Source organism: Scatophagus argus, chromosome 23 (genome assembly GCF_020382885.2).
Source record: "Scatophagus argus isolate fScaArg1 chromosome 23, fScaArg1.pri, whole genome shotgun sequence".
Classification (NCBI taxonomy): domain Eukaryota; kingdom Metazoa; phylum Chordata; class Actinopteri; family Scatophagidae; genus Scatophagus; species Scatophagus argus.
Window position 1 is genome coordinate 7,525,877 of NC_058515.1, and position 19,082 is coordinate 7,544,958.

General features: G+C 40.9%; 1 protein-coding gene across 8 annotated transcripts in view; it reads left to right on the forward strand.

The window, feature by feature from the left end:
• Positions 1-19,082, forward strand: part of kcnip4a (potassium voltage-gated channel interacting protein 4a) — a 123,504-nt gene that overhangs the window by 98,648 nt on the left and 5,774 nt on the right. For 6 of the 8 annotated variants that reach the window (XM_046380694.1, XM_046380691.1, XM_046380690.1 and 3 more), the window contains one exon: positions 13,593-13,717. In XM_046380694.1, the coding sequence (XP_046236650.1) occupies positions 13,593-13,717 (125 nt within the window). Of the gene's footprint in view, positions 1-12,532; positions 12,629-13,592; positions 13,718-19,082 lie in introns of all 8 variants that reach the window. The other 2 variants (XR_006842393.1, XM_046380689.1) reach the window with 1 other exon arrangement.

Here is a 19,082-nt window from a genome sequence, read left to right on the forward strand (position 1 = left end):
GGCATCTGGGGGATAAAGGTCTTGTTTTAAAAGCCTCTGTGTGATAAACGCTGAGGGAGTTTCTCAGCTGGACTGCAGATTTGAACTGGCAACCTTCCAGTTGCGGGAGAGAACACGAGCTGAGAACGTGCTCTTGATGTATTGTACACTGTCCCGCTCGTTACTGTAGTAGCAGCTGGCAGCGAATCAAAGGTTTTGTAAAGATCAAGTCGTAGCAGTCCACACATTGCAAGCAGAGGGGGGGGTCACGTCTGGCCTGCAGGGACTGTAGACTCTAATCAATTCTGCTTCAGAATGTAAGGAGTTGAGACATAAAAATAATAGTTTAGTAACAGCTTTACCGTGCCCATCTATGCATCCATATTGGAGAAACATAACAAGATCATTGCATCAGCCCGTGCTCACCAGACCATTTTACCAAGCAAGGCGGCGAGGCCTAGCAAGCAACGCGAGCAGCCACTTTCAGTTTAATTATAAATGTAGCTAGACTGATGTGTGCATGCATTCCTGCTAACTATCCCAAGGCAACTATTAGAATTTCAATGCAGCTGGCTCAGTGTAGGCTCAGTGTGGCTATTAAGATGATATTAAGAGCCCCCTTGTTAGAAATTCTTTCACTTTCGAAGAAATTTGGCCTCTGTTGAAATTCATTCTGGCATATCGGAGTCTGATTTCCTCTGATGCATTGCTACATGACAAACTTTTTGTTATTTTGTTCTCTCATACACACACACACACACACACACACCCTGATCCTTTTCACACATTATTTACATTTCTACACTGATGCAACACAGAGCTGTTTGCGCAAAGTGCTGAACAAAGCCTCATAGGATACAGACTAATCAGTGTGTGACACAATGATAAATAATTCTCTGGTTCAGCTGCACACAGCAGGAACACCACCCAACTTCAGACCCCCTCAATCACGCACACACACACACACACACACACACACACACACAAATACACTATTACCCAAACAGGGATCAGACGTGTCAGTTTGGACCCGCTGTTTGCTATTATCAGGCGTGAGTGCAGAGAGCGTCTTAGCGCTGATATCCATCTCACAAAGTTCTTGTGTTCTCCGCGTCCTTGATGGGGATTTATGGCCTGGCAGCAGAGAGAGTTAGTCAGCACTGACCTGGGCGGCTTTTGCTGCCGATTGTCTGTTTTCACTGACAGTAATTAACAGCTTATGGCTGTGTTGGGTCGGTTTGTTGGTGTCAGACCTGAACCACAAAATATGTTTGAAGTATATGCATAGAAAACTATGGTTAAACCAAACCGTACATGGTATATAATGTGGCCCAGATTGTGAGCTGATTGGTTGGTCGAACTTCAAAGTAGATGTCAGTGGATATTGTAACAACTTTTGGTTTACTTATATTTTTACTTTATAGTCTGCAACATGACGATGCACACCTGATATGGTGGTATTGCAATATCAGATTGGATGCATGGCCTGAAAGGTTTTTGTCCCAGATGGGATTCCAGCAAAAATTTAGTGAGGAAATACAACCTCGTTGTTGGTTATGCAATTCAATTTGTTACTTATTCCTGTGCAAGCTGAAATTCTCATAACATTTAGCAGTGTTAGAGGCTTGGTATTTGGGATGGCAATGGTCAGAACGGTGCTTTGGTACAGATATCTCAACATGCAGACGTAGATCTTAGTGACAGATGTTAGTCAGCTCACACTTTAAATTTATGTAACAATTTGGTTTGCCAGTTTGCAGAAGTTAGAAAGCTAACATGCAAAGCTAAGGTGGTAAACACTGCCTGTTGAGGATCAGCCTCAACAGAGCCATATGCATGTAGACGCTTAGTGTTGTTTAAGAAATGCTACGGTGGATTCACTTTAGTTATTATGATGTATTTTACTTTTTCATTTTGGACAAGCTTCATCTTGTTGTTCAGTATCAGATCCAGGAACTTTCACTAGAAGAATGCGTTTTGGTTTTGGTGGAAAATCTTTGACCGAGAATTTTTAGAAAAAAATCAAACAAAATTATTATTATACAAAATTATGAATGACCTTTCTGCTGTTGTTGGGTGGCATTCAGTTGTGATCGAGCAGTTCTGACGTGCCTGTCGTTGACAATCACATCATGTGGGTCCAAAGCTGTGCCAGGAGTCCAAGGCTGACGCTGTTCATCATTGTGGTCTTCAAGTCTTTATTTTTTGTACAGGTATTCATGGTGTTCTTTAAAGTAGGCCACCAGTGAGTGATTTGCCATATGGTCATATCTTGAAGTGTGTTCTTCATTTCACTAAGTGCTGAAGTGCATTTCCACCACACACTCAGCGATTCATGGGTGCAGTATAAGCCTCTCTGCATCTCTCTGAAATGGTTTTCTTTGTTGAGTCACACAGCCATCATCGTAGTTGAGTCAGCAGAATTGTTTAGCATCTTTTCATTATTTCAGATGATGTTACTTAAAATTTGTGCAGTTTATTTAAATGACAACGCCCACTTGGAATATAAATGTTATTATAACGCTAGGAGGTAAGTAGGATTTAAAAAAAATGTAACTGGCCCAATTACCCTTTGGCTATTCTCCATGATGTCTATTTAGAGCTTTGACATGATTTACTTAACCTTTGCTTGAGCGTTCAAAGTTATCGTCCCCTCCGGTGTCTTTTAGAGGGACAAAGAAGGGCACGGCAGGAAAGCTTATTGAAACTAAGAGGACTCTGCCTGTCAATCCAAATGAGCGAAGCAAGGACAAGTATCAGTCAAACAATCAATTTTGATGAAAACATCACAGATAATAAATTCTGATAGGAGGAGGTTGACGGATGCGTCTGAGCCAACTATCTGATATGGCTGATTGCTGTGCTTAAAGGCTCCCCGTGGAGGAGTGAGCTGGAGGCAGATTGTATTTTTAAAAATGTATTTAATTAAATGACCCTCGCAGCATAGCAGTGCATGGATGAAGTGTACAGCATCTCTAAAACACCAGCTTGTGATATCCTCGGATTTTATTAAACGTGAACACAGCACGCCGTTGTGATCTGAACCACAGCACTTTTTGCCCATGCAGATTGGTGAGGGTCTTATTAAAGGGAAACGTTGCATAGTTTAAGCTTAAGTGTTGTTATAAAAGGAAAGAAAATCACTCGTTCATAAACCCTCCGCTATCTCCAGAGCTTTGAAGCTCCACATGTGGTATTTATTTTTCAATCAAAGTCATAAAACCAGCAAACTCATTCAGTATGTTCGGCACTTTAATTAGCCAACAAAATTAATAATAATATTGTTACATGAGTCCAGTAACAATATTTTCCATAATTAAGCCAAGGACGTAGGTTCTCATGCATAATGCAGTATTTCCTTGCCAACACTATAGCTAATGGTGAATTTTATGCTTCTTTCTCAGCTGAATTGATTATACCAGGCTTTATATTTCGATCCACAGATGCAAAACAATGTGTTTGAATGTTTCTTTTGTGAGGTCTGCTTACTGTCTTCCTTTGTTTCCGACGATACCCACAGAGCAAGAGTTCATTCGTTCCTTCTCCTAATTGGAGATGAAATTTCTGATGAAAGTGAATTGATGCAGAGAGCCTTGTCTTCCTGCAAATTTCATCATTTGGGTGCAGTAATGTCGAGAGAACTGGGACAGCTGGATGGAAAGTGCTGACTTGTGTGTTGAGTTAATCTCATTAACAGTGACTTCTGTGGTATATTGAAACCATTAACTGTGCAGAGGTAAGAATCTGAATTTGCATTTAGTCTGATAAAATATTAGAGATCATCACCTATGAAGTCAGCCAGTCTTAACACACAAAATAGTATTAGTTTCCTAAATACTCAAAGAAGATCGACATTGTAAAGCCAATAAGAAAAGACACCCAGAATTAACATTATGAATCATTCTGTCTCAAAGCTGGTCAGCATCTTTTCATTACCAAATTAAAGCAAAAGCCTCATTGTCTTTGAAGTAATAAAGTACGGTAAATTACCAGATCATCAACTCTCTAAGCCAGTTCTGTTTCATATGTGATGATTTTTAATGGGTACGCTGCCCCAGTTTGGATAATTTGTTTGTCTTTTGGCAAACTTGCAGTATAAAGAAAGAATTAGATTTTTGTCCAAAAGGTTCTGCTGGGATCTTTGGCCATTTATGTCAAGTATAATAATACTGTGAAAATCTTGTCAGATTAAAATCTATAAATCCATTATTGCACTTTTCTGGGTTCCGACTGTTCGCATCAGTGTGAGTTTCCTGTCAGCGACTGGAAGACTGATGACTCACTTGGAAATGAGTCATAAAGACTCTCCCCTCTTCGAGCGTCTTTTTGTTTTGTCATGAAAGCTTGGAAGCTTGAAAGTGTGACAAAAATTTCCTCCCATGTCCCACCTTATGATATTTAAAATGACTGGAGTAGAAAGGGACAGATGACCTTTTCTTCCAATGCGGAAGAATGGTTTTCTTTGAGACAGACCGTTATTGAAACACTTCCAACTGACAAATGATTGCAATTAAAAGCATAGACTGCTCTTTCCTCTAGATTCCAATAAAAGCCTCGGCCCTCTGATGGTGTGCCATTATGGCCAGCAAGAGAGCATGCTCTGTCTCATAAAGAACCCTGGCATCCAGTTTCCAACGCTCCAGTCAGCGCAGTCCATCATACTCAGTTCAGAACAGCATTTTATTTGACCTCCATCTTCTTGGCTGAAAGAGTGACTTTGCCTTCTGTCTTCTGTAGTCGCTAACGTCTGCCTCTGATGGGAATAATCAAGGCTTCAGTCCATTTGGATCTTGAGACAGATCTATTCTCAGTGGTTTTGGACCCAGTGGTTTTGGTTGTGCCCTCAGTCATTGGCGGTAAAGCACAAAACTTGATGTCGTGTCCCAGGATGAATTCATTTTGGACACAGTTGTTTCAATAATGTGACCAACTGTCTTCAGTTTCAAGAAAAGCCACGCAGTGAGCCTGTCTTCCTATTTCTTCTAAGTCAGTTCCACCATCATTTTTCCTGCCTGCTACGAGGAACTGGAAGCTGTTTTATTAAATAACATCAGTGAGGCATTGCTCTCCCTGACTCCAGTCTTGGGCCTTATTTGTATTTGGGTGCACAAAATGGGAACAAATTTTAGATGTGTATCAACCTCCCCCATCATCCGTGTGATTTATCCGATATAAAGTGAGTATAGTGAGTTTCCTTTATCACAGTGGGGACTGGGTTTGAATTACTTTCCTTTTATTGACTCGGATCTGTAGATCCAGCACTTGCAAAAGCAGAATTATAATCAGCATATGTCCTCCGTTGGCAGCTTTGGTGTTCTGCATGTCGGCTGTAATTTGTTTTGGAGCATTAGAAAATATTTGGTGCTCCAGAGGAGAATTCATTACACCTCGGGAAAGGGATTTTATCTTCTGTCCTCAGGCAGATCTGGATATGCATTTATTTTTGCATTTCCATTCACTTTTTCACAGTTTACTGATGTGATATCAGTTGACATATTTTCTGCTGGAATTATTGGTCATTGGAATTATTGTGGGAAAGGAGCAGCCAAGTGCCTTCTGCAATGCACTGTATCACCAGCATTTCTTAACATGCTTCAGTGTAGATCATACTCATCTGCAGTTACTTTTTGACACATACAGTGAAAATTTCTGAAGTGAGCAAGATAAAATGAGTACCCGAGACAAAAGATTCTCAACTCATGATCATTGCCCTCCAATTTAGAGAGTTGAAAGGCAAAATTACCTACTCCAATGTAGCACACAGAGCTTTCTTCTGAGCTCTGGAAATGACCAGATTTATAAATGCAGTAAATCAAAACTGCCACACAACATTTTTGCCAGTTTAGTATTCTGCTGGGATAAAACTTATGCCAGTAAGGTTGGGGTAACCTTTTTTATTTATTTATTAATTTCCTGGAATTGTGCCAACATGGATAAAATCCACCACTGGCCAGGCTGCCAGACCTTGCTCATCTGCCGTCCTCGTTCCCTGTCTCGCTGTGTATAATTTCACTTAATTGCTAGCTGCCAAGTGTCTGTCACATTTGTCCCTGTTTAGCTCAAAAACAACACGTAGCCTTGGGACTTAAACACTGGAAGGAGGCGTTAAAGTGAGCCTTCTGTCTGCCCAGTGACCCAATAAATATTTGGCTTCAAAGTTGTCTGCTATCCCCTGACTCTTGCTGATTGCTTTAGATTTAATTTGCCCAAAAGCCTCTGCCTTTGCCTCTGCACTTCTGTAATTGACCATATGACAATGTGATACCATTACTAATATTGAGAAGACCTTTAGAGAGATGGGATAGTTTAAATTTGAAATCGAACGAGGTATTGACCAGCCTGTATATAGCATGTCTCCAGTCATTAGCTACAACCTAAATGTCATGCAGTTAAACCATTTTTTTTCTGTCTCATTTCACTTTAAAGCTTTCCTGTTTAAAGGCAGTCGTTACCTAAATTTGACTTTGATGTCATCTTTCTCAATATCAACAGGAGGCAGATTAAGGTGTTAAGAGATTAACACCCTGGCACTGACTTTAATACCTGGTGTTAGCACATTAGAACATTTTCTTCTACTGCAGTCACCTCTCAATAAATCAATTCAGTTCACTGTCCTTGACATTACTCATTACCATGTGAGAAGCTGTCCAGAGAAGCCTAAATATATTAATAAGAGAGGGTGTTGAGGACCCAAAGAGGAAGCATCAAAGCTTCACCAAAATTAGTTCTAATTTATATATTTTTCCAAAAAATAACATAAAAATTGGTAGTGAACTCCTAGTGGAGTAAGGCATTTCATTTCACATTTAAGATACACACACATTGTGCTGGCTGGGAATCATGATGCAGGTCACTGACCCGGTATCACAATGAATCACTGCCTCCAGTGTATGGGTTCAAATTCATCGTTGAGTCATTTACTATGTATTATAACTTCTGAACTAGGAGCCACTTTGAACTACAGCCAGAGAGTCACATTAGGATGCAGAGAGATGGCAGGGCAGCACTGGTGTCCACTGGCTGATTAAATCATTGACAGAAAGGAACTGAAATGCCTCGTAAGTGACTACTGATTATACTGATCCCAAAGCAAAGATAAAACCAAACTGAACCCCAAGAATTTAAATTCCAGTTTGAATTTTCTGAAAATAGGGAATCCGACTGTCTGCTTAAAGCCTGGAAGAAACCTTCTGATCACGTTTAACTATTGCTGGTTCTGTCTCTGTTTACATATTTTGTCCTTAAATGGACAGCAGTAGACACAGTACAGCTTTGTGATGAACTCGATACCCCAAGATTGGGGGTTGGTTGTTTCAATGTTGTATTGCCAGGACTCAAAGCAGGCTATATTAGGAGTGCGCTCGGGTTCAGATAAGATCAGGATTGAGTGTATTTCAGGTGTAAAATTTGTCAGCATGGTGTGTCGTCAACAGCGGGATCTTATTGATGGCAGGAGAGGGCATGAAAGGTTTTATTTAAGTCATGAGTGATTTACTGCCTCTATGAAAACCTTATTTATTTGACTTGTAGTAATAGTTTAAATGAATATTATGGTTTATTTACACACGGGTAAGCCAGACGTTTTATGTATTTGACAAATCTAATAAACATGGGACTGTTCTCTTTTTTTTTTCCATTTGTCTTCCATAATTTCACACAGTGTGCCTTTAGAGTTTAAAAGTCTGCGTTATCAGCCATCTTAGTTTTTCCGCTAATGTGCTAAACTCACACTGCAGACATGATAAACATGCTAAAGCTCAACATATCATTCTGAACGTTAGCATGCTGATATTAGTGTTTACCCCAGAGCATGACTGAAAATAAGTTTGTTAGCATGTCCTTGAGGATATTTGAATTCACTAAAGAATAGAGAATGATGGGAGAATACTTCACTAATGATTCCAAAACCAAAAAGAATTTCCCCTCAGGGATAAATCAAGGAATTCTGAAAAAGAGCTGTCCTTTAGCTTTCTCATTACTTAAAGGGGTTTTCACATTATCTGTGTGGAAAAAGACCTTTCTGTTCTAAGGTTTAAGTGAAACTATGAGAGGTCACTGAGACACATTCAATTAGACTAAGTCAGCCATCAGCTGTAACATAGAACCACTGTCCAAGCAGTGGTCAAAGATCTTCAGACCCCTACTGAAGCTGTCGAGGCTCACATGCTGGGCGCTGTTGCCTGTAACACTATCATGTAAACTGTCAGAAGATAAGTGCTCCCTTGGAGTTGTGGCCTACATTTGTGAGCCCCGCCTTCATGGCGTTGTGGTGCTAAAGGGACAGCGAGGAGCTGGAGCTAAATTGTATAAGCCAAGCACCCGCCAAACACACACACGAAAACACAGGCAAACAGAAGCTCTTAAGAAAAGGGACACGGTGCTGGTTTCACACACAGATGTGGCTGTGTTCACTCTCACTCTGGGGCAAAAGACGCCTCTCACAGCTAAGTAAGAGAGAGAGGCAGCGATGAAATAAAATGCAGAGTCTGGTGAATGCAATCGATGGCTGATATTAAAAACTATGTTGGCCAATTTCACACAGATTAAACCTTGACTTTCCCCATCATGGATCCATTTAATTATTTTAATTTGAATCTCACTTATTGAGGGGCTTTTGCACTTGCTGTATTAAATTCACTGGACCCCCCCAGGCCGTCTTTTGTCTCTGTGCGCTCACTGTACATACACTCCTCGTGCCACAACAAAGACACAGCCAGCTCAGCGGCACATCGAACTGTGTGCTTCATCACAAAAATTGACCTAAGATTTATTGATATCAAGCAGCCATCTGTGGTCACCTACAAGACATTTGAATTTGTACACACTGCAGATTTATCAAACTTTTATTAGCCGTTTTTTTACGGGTTATGGATCCAATTGATTTAGGGTTAAGTGAGGTTTTTCCCCTCTAGCTTGACTTTGCCTTTGAGATAAATGATTCCTGAATCACAAGCCTTGAGGGAGTGAACCACAATTGATCAGTCCACGCTCAATTTGGTGGGGTAATAATCTTGCGTTCTTTTTTCAGGTTTTAAGTATTTTTTCCTGCTTTGTCAGCTCACTGACGGAGAAGATACTGTGTAGTAGACCATTTTATGGCTATAGTCTACAAAACAATGTCCCTTGGTAATTATGTTTTGCCCATGCATTTTTCGTTATTTATAGCCCTCCGTAGGCCATTCAGTCTCATTCTCTTGTACTGCTGCAGGCTAAAATGGCTAAGGCAGCTTTATGACTAGGATGTGGCTCTGACTGATGAGCTGTACAGTCAGCTACAGCCTGATATTATAGCAGCTGTCACTCAACAAGCTGCTGCGGTCTGTTGTTTTTTTTTTTTCTTGCAAGGAAGGCAAAAGTATGGCATGACTTTATGTGTACACTCAGCCTGACTGATTGAATAAAATGTCTAGACTCTACAGAATCCTCCATGTTGGCTTGATAAAGTTGATTCTTCAGGACAACACCACCCATTGATTTTTATTTTTTTTTTCTGTTTTTTGTTTTTTTTTTAACCTTTGACCTTTGTGGGCTAATGGAAGGGCACCAGGGCACAACATGAGGCACTCTCTACATCATTTCACACATGCTCAAGAGTCAGATCCATTTTGTCAATAAACTAAAAGGGCAAACATTAATCAGACAGCCATGACTGCACGCTCTTTTCCTCCCTGATTAAGCGCTGCGTCACTCATACTCTGCTCCCTTCCACTTTTGCGATCCAATTTTTCTTCCTTCATGTTCGTTCAGCTTTTCGCCAACTCTGCTCTTTCAGTTGTAATGTTTGAGCTCCACACCGAACTCAATCGTCGCTGAGGTGCTGAAGAACACACTCAAGCTCGCCACTTTGTCCTTGAGCTCTAAGCTTGAAGACATGTCTTTGCGTCTTCCAGTAATGCCTCCAAATAAAGCCAGCTTGCTGTCAGGACCAATATCACTCGGTAACAAAAGCAACATCTGTCTAGTTCAACCTCCGTGAGGGCACTCAGACGTTTCCTCCCCACTCGGGAAGGAAGGAAATGTCAGGCAGGTAACGAGAACAGATGAGAGCTTCACTGTGTCTCTTCATCCGCTGAATCTCAAAGTTATTGTGTCGTTATAGAGGGCAGCATGAGCTGGCCTTAAACTGACAGCAAGACCTAACAGAATCAACAGCGTCTTTTATGAGAACTGTGCACCATAATGTTAGTTATTGTGTACACTGTGCCAGATCTGAGCCAAGAGCTTTAAACCATCTGCTCTGCTCTGTTCTACATTTAACTGTGCACCCTGCCTGGGTAAAAATCAGAATCTATTATGAGTCTGTGCCAGGTTGGTTTTTGGCAAGATTCTGAAATGACAGGAAATATTGCTTTAGCTCAAATCAAGCGTTGTGCCAGCCTCATTTGGGTCAGCGTAAAGAAGCAAAGCCAGTGTAATGACGGTCCCTCACGACGGTATTCTGGGATCCCTGTTTTAAAAGGGTGCAGTCGTTGTGAGCTTTTTAGCGTGCTGACATCAGCATTTCTCTCAAAGCACTGCTTTGCCAAAGTAGCATGGCTGTAGAGTTTTGTTATTCAGAGATGTATTTGCATTATTAGACTTGTTGGTATTTGGAAGAAATCTTTTTGTTGTTTTTTTTTTGTCTTGTGAAAAAATATTTGCAGCTTTGCTAAACTGTAGTGTACTTTATTATACTACAGACAGCCATTTATGAAGAATGGGAGAAGAAAAAATAAGAATTTGACTGTGTTTCATGTAGTAACAATGAAAAAATGAGAACATTTCTTGGTCAGTTCTTCTACTAATGTTGTAAGTGACTCAGGGTGTTCCTATTTATTAGCTGAGGCTCACATTAGAACAACCCATTTCAGGTATTGTTTTTCTCTTGACCTGTAGTTTACACCAAGCGTCTCATCTGCTCTCAGCCAGTTTTCCACTGGACCGCCATGGTGTTGCCAGACCAGGTTCCAGATTTATGATGCAATTTTCACAGCCTTTATTCAGTGATGTAATTGTTACCACTTCCTCCCTTTATAGCCCAGGTTTATAGAGACCGATTGCAACTCCCATTGGCCATCTTGACGTTTGGTTGACTGGTTAGAAACATGCTGTGAACTTGTACCTCCGCTAATATTTTTTACCTGCGATCATAGCCTTGAAATTCATTGAGTGTTGGCGTGATTGACAAATGGTTTGCAGCACTCGAGAGCTCGCTGCTGCCATCAAACCTCACACTAAATTTTTCAGAATAGCCTGGAGCAGGAGAGGAAATGGACTTGTGTGCTTTTAGGCGAGGCTGTGAACATATTAGTTAATGACTATCATACTGTTCTGCTGCTTGTAACATAAAAGAGTATTTTGTTTCTGCATCGTGGTCATCACTTTGAATCATGTACAGGCCACATTACTTGTCATGCACCAAGCTTCATTTGTTGCTCTGACGGGACACACGTCTGTCAAGGAGCATGGCTTGGCTCTGTGTTAAAAGGGTTGACACCTGATAAGATGTTAAATCATTCCCTGACGTGAGGTCACATGCTCCATATCCTTTTCGCAGCATGTCTTTTACACTGATGACCTACAGTGTGGGAGGAGGCTTATCAATAAGTAATGTAACCCAGTGAACTAGTTGGAAGGAGACCTACAGTGATGTTGTGTTTAGGCAGCCTGGAACTTATACTGTATTGCAACAGGGTTTCCTGCATGTACATTTAAGTACATGCAATAAAGCAAGAGGGAACTAATTTATTTTGTCTCAGTGCAAAAATTTAATTTAAATTCAGATATTTTCAGTTGTTCCAACAGCGTACCTCTGAAGGTAGATTGCCCGTCCGCCAGTTGATTGAAATGTCTCAAAAACTAGTTGATGGACTTCCATGAAATTGGTGGTCCCCAGAGTGTGAATCCTAATGACTTTGGTGTTCCTGTGACTGCTGGGCGACTACCACCAGCATGATAGATTTGTCATTAATGACTCAGTATCTACTGGATGGACAGAAACAAAATGTTGTACAGACATTGATTATTATTAATGATTAATGACTCGGCTAATCACATGAGTTTTAATCTCAGCCCATCATCAGGTGAGGTTTTAATTTGCAGAACACTGGTAAAACTGGCATTCCAATCAGCCTCACATGTACTTTGTGCTGTTGTGTTAAACATTACCTGTTCAGCTCCAGCATGTTAACATTGTCAGTCCGAGTTTACTAGCATGCCAACATTAGCATTAAGCTTGATTCTAGTGGCTCTCATGTAGCTTACAGCAGCTGTTGTCACAATTCATGCTACATTACATTCATCCCAAACCATCTGAGAGTGTTCAGGTCCAGGCAGGTTTTTTAAATTCTTATTTCAACACAACTTTTTGCTGCATTTTGTGGCAGTCTGGTGCACCTTTAAACTCATACATTGCAAAATTACTGTGCTGTTGTCCTGTAGAACCAGCTGTGAGGTAGACTTGTCTCTATATGAACTTTAACAGAGCTTTGCCTCTTGCATGCCCAGTTTCCTATAATGTACTGAGGCTTCTAGTTGCATAGACAACCATAAAACCTAATGCTGTATTTCCCAGGTTACCCTCAGATTGTCCACAAGCGCGGGGTGAGAGCTCGACTCATGAGGCTCTTTCCATGCTCCACAACCAAAAAGTCATCCTCCAGTAATCAAAGCAAGTGGCTCTTCCAAGGCTCTTTGCTCTTTTCTGTCTCTCTCTGTGATGATTGTTGTTGTCTGAGATGCTCTTCCTTTTTTTGGTATGGGGACATACGCTCAGTACAGGCTTTAGACACACACGCCTGCTCGAGCTGTCGAATTCGGCTGATTTCACAGCTGAAAGAACATGTTTGCACGTTACAAAATATTAACATCATATTTACGTGATGAACACACAAATGCCAGATGTTGAAATAGGCACATAAACAATGCGGCTATCCATCCACAACTTTTTGGAGTTCTTCAACAATGAGATCAAACTGCTATTTTATTTCGTGTTTGTGTTGATTAGCGTTACTATACGAGTATCAAGAATTAGCTCTACAGCAGCAGGTTAATTGTGGTCTATTAGAAGATGTGGCCTTTTGGCTGTGGGCCACAATAAGACCCTTGGAGATAATGAGGCATTTAGACACTGTTTCACACTTCAGGTATGTGAGAGGCCCAGCGCCAACGAGGCAAGTCAGACGCTGTGCTGTGAGCACAGTGCAGTCGCTGACAGGGCCAAGACAGCATCTGCCATCATTACAGGCCCATTAAAAAGTTTCACAGGGTTCAGCTGCCCTCCTTCAGGAAGAGGATCTCTGCCATGAGGGCTTTGTACTGAGGCCGCTGTAATGCTAATTACCACTGCGTTCATGTTTGTTGTGGAGAAGAAGAGGGCATTTAGATTTTTGTTTGGCTTTGTGAAGTGATATTTGCAAAGGATCTGATGAAATGAAGAGAAAAGGCTTAATGACTGAATCACTCCAATGGATGTTCTTTGTTCTCGATAAAGTCACCTCGAATTGGTAGCTACTTCTGATATTTGGAATTGTAATGGGATATTTCAGACTCTGGTCTCACAGGTGCTAATTTGCAAAGACTCTCACCAGCATCTGTTCACATGTGACCTTCTTCCTCCTCCTCCTCCTCTCCAGACAGCGTTGAAGATGAGCTTGAGCTATCTGCAGTCCGTCATCGCCCCGAGGGCCTGGAACAGCTTGAAGCCCAGACACGCTTCTCCCGCAAGGAGCTACAGATCCTTTACCGTGGCTTCAAAAATGTAAGTGACGGGGCCACCATGCAGGCTCAACATCATACATAATGCACAGCTCGGTGGGCTTTGTTCTCTCTTGGACATCGTTCTCTCTTGGACATCGTTCTCTCTTGCACATCAAAAAACAGGTTTTCCTTTGATTTCATTTGATTTATCCTTTTTTTTTTACAACCTTCTATATCTGGTAGGGATGTTAAAGCTTCTACAGTTTCACTTCCTTCTAGTTCATATCGCTATTCATCATCCACTGTGCTTGTAAAGCAGTAAAACAATAATCAGGCGTCTGAAGAATGACAGTTTGCTGAATCATCTACATTTTGCACTAAATGTTATCACATCCAATTGTGCTTACCACAGAAAATTGAAATTTCTCTACATTATTCACTGTGCTAAAGATAATTAGGTCATTACTCAAACACATTGTGGAAAATTACTGATGAGCAATCAGGTCAAATTCCTCCTGTGTAGCTCATATGAAACCACCACACTTGGTTGTCACCTGTGGTGTGAGGCGTAATGAGATGACCCAGAATTAACTCAACCCAAATTGTCTGGCGATGAAAGCGATGAGGGTGGCGAGAGTCTTGCGATGGTGAAATTCCCATGGGGCTTCAGTTTCCTGTTGAGCCTGCACTCTGCTCCAGTCAAGTCCCTGCAAAGCCTGCCCATTAGTCCGCTTCCACTTGAGACAGAGTAAGAGGTAAGAAGTGTACTAATGAGGCCTTTAATTTGTGCCACGCTCTCTGCTTGACTTCCTCTGACGCTGAGGGACAGAAAAGTGCATGTGTTTATAGACACTCTTAGTTTTGACATTGCAGATTTTACATTTATTTTTAGCGACACTAGCATCATGGCTCTAGGGATGGCAACCTCAGTAGGTCTGCCACTTTGGTCCATCCCGAAATATGAACAACTGTTGAATAGAATACCATGATATTCTGTACAAATAATTCATGGTGCCCAGAGCGTGAATCCTATTGACTTTCCTTAACACTTGGCTTTTCATCTATTACCAGCAGCAGGTTAAAGTTTTGGTTTATTCAGTGAAGTATCTCAACATCTTCAATATGAATTAGCACGAAATTTTGGTCAGACATGTCTCGCACTGTTTGCCAAGTATTTGATTACTTGAAGAATTGATATGTCATAAATCATCATCCTATTAGAAATATAGAACATCTGTTCTATTTCTTCAACATAGACGGACATTCATGTTCCCCTCAGTATGATTTGGTGATCTCCTTGGTTTTTCATCCAGTTCCACCATCGGGTCAAAATTTCAACTTGTCCAATACTTTAATTTATCAAATATCTGCAAAATTAATGACATTCTCTTCAGTCTGGGCTGTACTCAGATAATGGTAATGTTTATTAGCTTAAAGTATTGATGTGCTTGAGAACAAGCCTCACACAGTCGCTGGCATGTAAACTGTTAGAAAAGTCACATCACGCTTTATTAAGTTACTTTGTATACTAAGGTTAATTTTATTCAAACTACTACTTAAAACTACTGTGTAATTAGGCAGATGCTGTTCTGGAAGAAGTCCAAATTGGACAAAGAGAAAGAGTCATGGCGCTGAAATTACAGCCACTAAACAGCTTTTGTCCATTGCTCTGGAGCGTAGCTCTTTTTTCTTTTCTTTTTTTTTTTAATTGCCAGGGTCAAACAGTCCAACCCAGTGACATTGGGAGAATAAATGTGAGCTTTTAAGGCCAGCCAGACTAATAGAAGCTGGCATGGTTCCCAAGATGAGAAATTTGGCCCTTTGTCCTTGTTGTCAGGGTTTCGAAGCAAATAAAATGCCTCTAATACAGGTGGCAGGATGAGGTCATTTGTCTTGACAACGCACTTGTAGTACAGGTGGTCAAAGTGGAGATTAGTCGTCGATCCAGCGATATGTGTGGACGGGACCAAAACCAGACCTCTTACTCTTAAGGTAAAATTTAAGCGAAGGTCACCTTAAAGGTACAAGAATCCATTGTTTCATAAATCCCGTGACCCCAGATTACCGGAAATAACACAATATTGTCCTCACATCCCAGCTAAATCTGCTGGGCTTTCACAGTTCACAGTCAGGGCCATTGCCTCGGGCATTAGATTAAGATCTCACAATTTCTATTCCATCAGCAATAGTGCCGCTGTTCACAGGTTTATTTCATTCCCCACGCTGCTTATTGCCGCATCGCTTCACCAGTCTCGGAGAGAAATTTCACAGACCATATTTCTGATTTTATTATCATGGATGAGCAAATCCTACAAGCATATCAAATAAGCACAAATACATTTTCTGACCTCTCTCTCCATCTACTGGGATTGGCTCTGAATAATGAGGGAGGCGAAACAACATGCAAGGGTTAAGTGGAAACAGACACCCTCATTTGTTCTCATTCTACACAGTGTGCTACCTACATTATTGCACTCACTCTTTCCCATCATTACAGTTTTGGTTCAGAGATGGATAATAGAAGATACAAATATGAAAAACTTCATCAATTATAAATGCTTCTTCACAAACTCCATTAACCCACGTGTTTCCTAAGATGCTTTGCGATATTCCTTCGATCATAAATGTAAACTTTCGAAATGTTTTTATGTCCTTAATGGGGTAATTTATTTATTCATCAGTCAGCACTTCACTGATGCAGAGAAAAATGACTTATGAGAAAACAGCTTTCCCAATAGCTCGATATTAATAACTTTTGTAAAGAACTGAATGTGAATGAGGTTCCAACTTTTAGCTTAGCGAGATCAAAGTTTGTCCTGATGGAACCTCACGGCAGTTCAGGCATCAAGTGAGTTACACTCAGTGTAACTATTTCACTGAACTTTAAATTGAATTGCAGAGCCACTGTGTTGTACGTGATGATAACTAGATAACACCCCGGCTTCATTCTCAATTGAAAAACTGCCTCCCTCGCCAATGTCACCACGAGGCTGAACAGAGATGACAAAATAGGCTTAGATGAGTTCTGCAGTCGGTGTGAGACGCTGTTTAACAAGCCCCAAGTTTTTACTGACTTTAAATTTTCTTTGTGAGGATGAGTTAGCAATGGTTGAAGAAAGAAGTGACTTGGAACAAAGCCATTCATGCATTACTGTAATAGTTAATCAGTATTTTACTAGTGTTGATAGCTGTAATTGTGCACAGACCAGACACATGCACTCACGCACAGGTGTGCACAGACTGAACAAACACAACTGTGCGAGTAAAAATCCATTTTTTTAAAAAAATCTTGCTGTCCTCACTTTAAGTACTTAATTACATGACATTTCCTTGCAGTACTTGAACAAAGGTTGACTTCTGACAACCCATTCGCTGTGCTGTTGTGGAACATAAACAAAACTCTAATTAACCCAAGCTCTACTCTGCAACAAAGAGATACTCTGAGGGTGGATATGCTTAATGTTCAAGGTTTTCTCCCAATGCTGAACATCTCTAGGTCTTTGCTGGGATATAATTTTGAAATGATTTAGCAAACTTACATATTCCACAGAAAAATGCTGCCCTTATTTGTCTGCAGGGAGTGTGATAATAAATTTGATACCACTCTCATATCTATGCATTTAATAGGAAGCTACAGCCAGGATGCAAAGAGCCAAAGAGTCGCTGCGTCCAGCTCAGATAGTTCAGCACAATCCACCATCATGAGTTTAGTTTATCTCCAGATTTCTGCAGAAATAACAACTTATCCATCAGCCTTAGCTGAACCTCGTGTAAAATGCTAATTAGCAAATGTTAGCACGTGAACACACCAAACTAAAATGGTGAATGAGTCAATTCAGTAAATGCTGGAAGCTCATGTGGTAATCATTATATCTGCACAATATTAGCATCTTAGCATTGTCAGTAGCATGTTAGGTATGTTAGCTAGCACGTGAGCTCATTTATTTAGCACCACCGTGAGTACAGCCTCACAGATCTGGTCCTGTTTGGTCCTGTTTCCAGTCAGACAGAGCCAGGCTACATTTTTGCCCCCTGCTTCCCAGTGCTGTTGCTATGTTAAGCTAAGCTAACCGAGCCCTGGCTGTCGTTTCACACTCAGTTCACAAACGAGAGAGTCTTGTTTCTCGGCAAGAAAGCAAAGAAGTGGATTTCTCGAAATGTCGAACTTCACCCTTAAAATTTGTTTGCACCTACACCTTTTTCTCCACAATATGACCCAATAACAACAATATTATTCATTTGGTTTGTCCGCCACAGTCATGAAGGGTATTTTTAAACAAGCTACGTCATTTTTTTATAAGATTTATAACGTGAAAAGTACCACACGCTCCACAGATTCTCAGACTTCATTAAATCAGGTCGCAAGGACTGCCAAAGAACTACAGAGAGACAGATTTGTGGTTATTCTGTCTCCCTAACTCCCCAAAAGTTCTTGACCTCACCTCACCCCAACAAGATTTGTAACTGGGTCTGTGAGACAACAGAAGAAAAGTGTCAGGGGACTCATGCAGACAACCTTGCAGCATCCTCTTGGCTTGAAACACAAGGAGCCCGTTTGAAGCAGAACAACAAAGTTTCATCTTTATTTTGTTCACACCCACAGCCCCGTTTCCCGAAGTGGATGATCAGACGTGGTCGCAGGAAGGAGGGGGGGGGGGGCAGTGCACTTTGTGATTCTTACCTGGTTGCTCACACCGAAGACGTTTCTCTCTCGCATCCCATCATCCCGGAGAAATGAGGCAAATGACAGAGCCAACAAAGATGTAGCAAACTCTTTCAGCTGCTAATTGTAATTTTTTAAAACCTTTAACTTGTACATGTAGAAACGTAAAGGCGTATTTTCACAATTAGCCTATTTCACAGAGGTATTCTATGTGCACACTTTGCTCCTTATTTTTGATTTCCTACAGCATCCCTCCACTGTGACCATTGTTTATTGTGTAAACAATATATAGAAAACCCAGAGACACATGTGCCTCCTGGTTTGGAAATGATCTGTATAGATGGAGCATTTCCTCTGTTCCACAGATTCAGTATCCTGCCAGAGTTTTGAAGTGTGCATCTATGCATTACGCAGTGAAAGTGCACCTGCAAAACTAGCTGGTTTTATCAGTAAGCTGCTCTGGAGCAAGGTCTTTGACAAAGTGTTTGGTTGGCAGTTTTCTGTTAAAACAGACAAAAGCATCTTTTCACTGAATGCTGCCAGACAGCCACAAGGTTTGATAGGATGGCTGTGGACAAGATATCTATGGAGGCTTTGATGGTTTGCAGTTTGAATATTACCAGATTTAGCTCTTAAGTACGGTCTGAAATACTGTAAAGGGTGGGAATAACAAAAATGAAAAGGTGAATCCTTGATAGAATAAAATAGCACCAGTCTACAAACATTTTTCCTCCAGAGTTGAATTAATAAAGTGATTTATTGA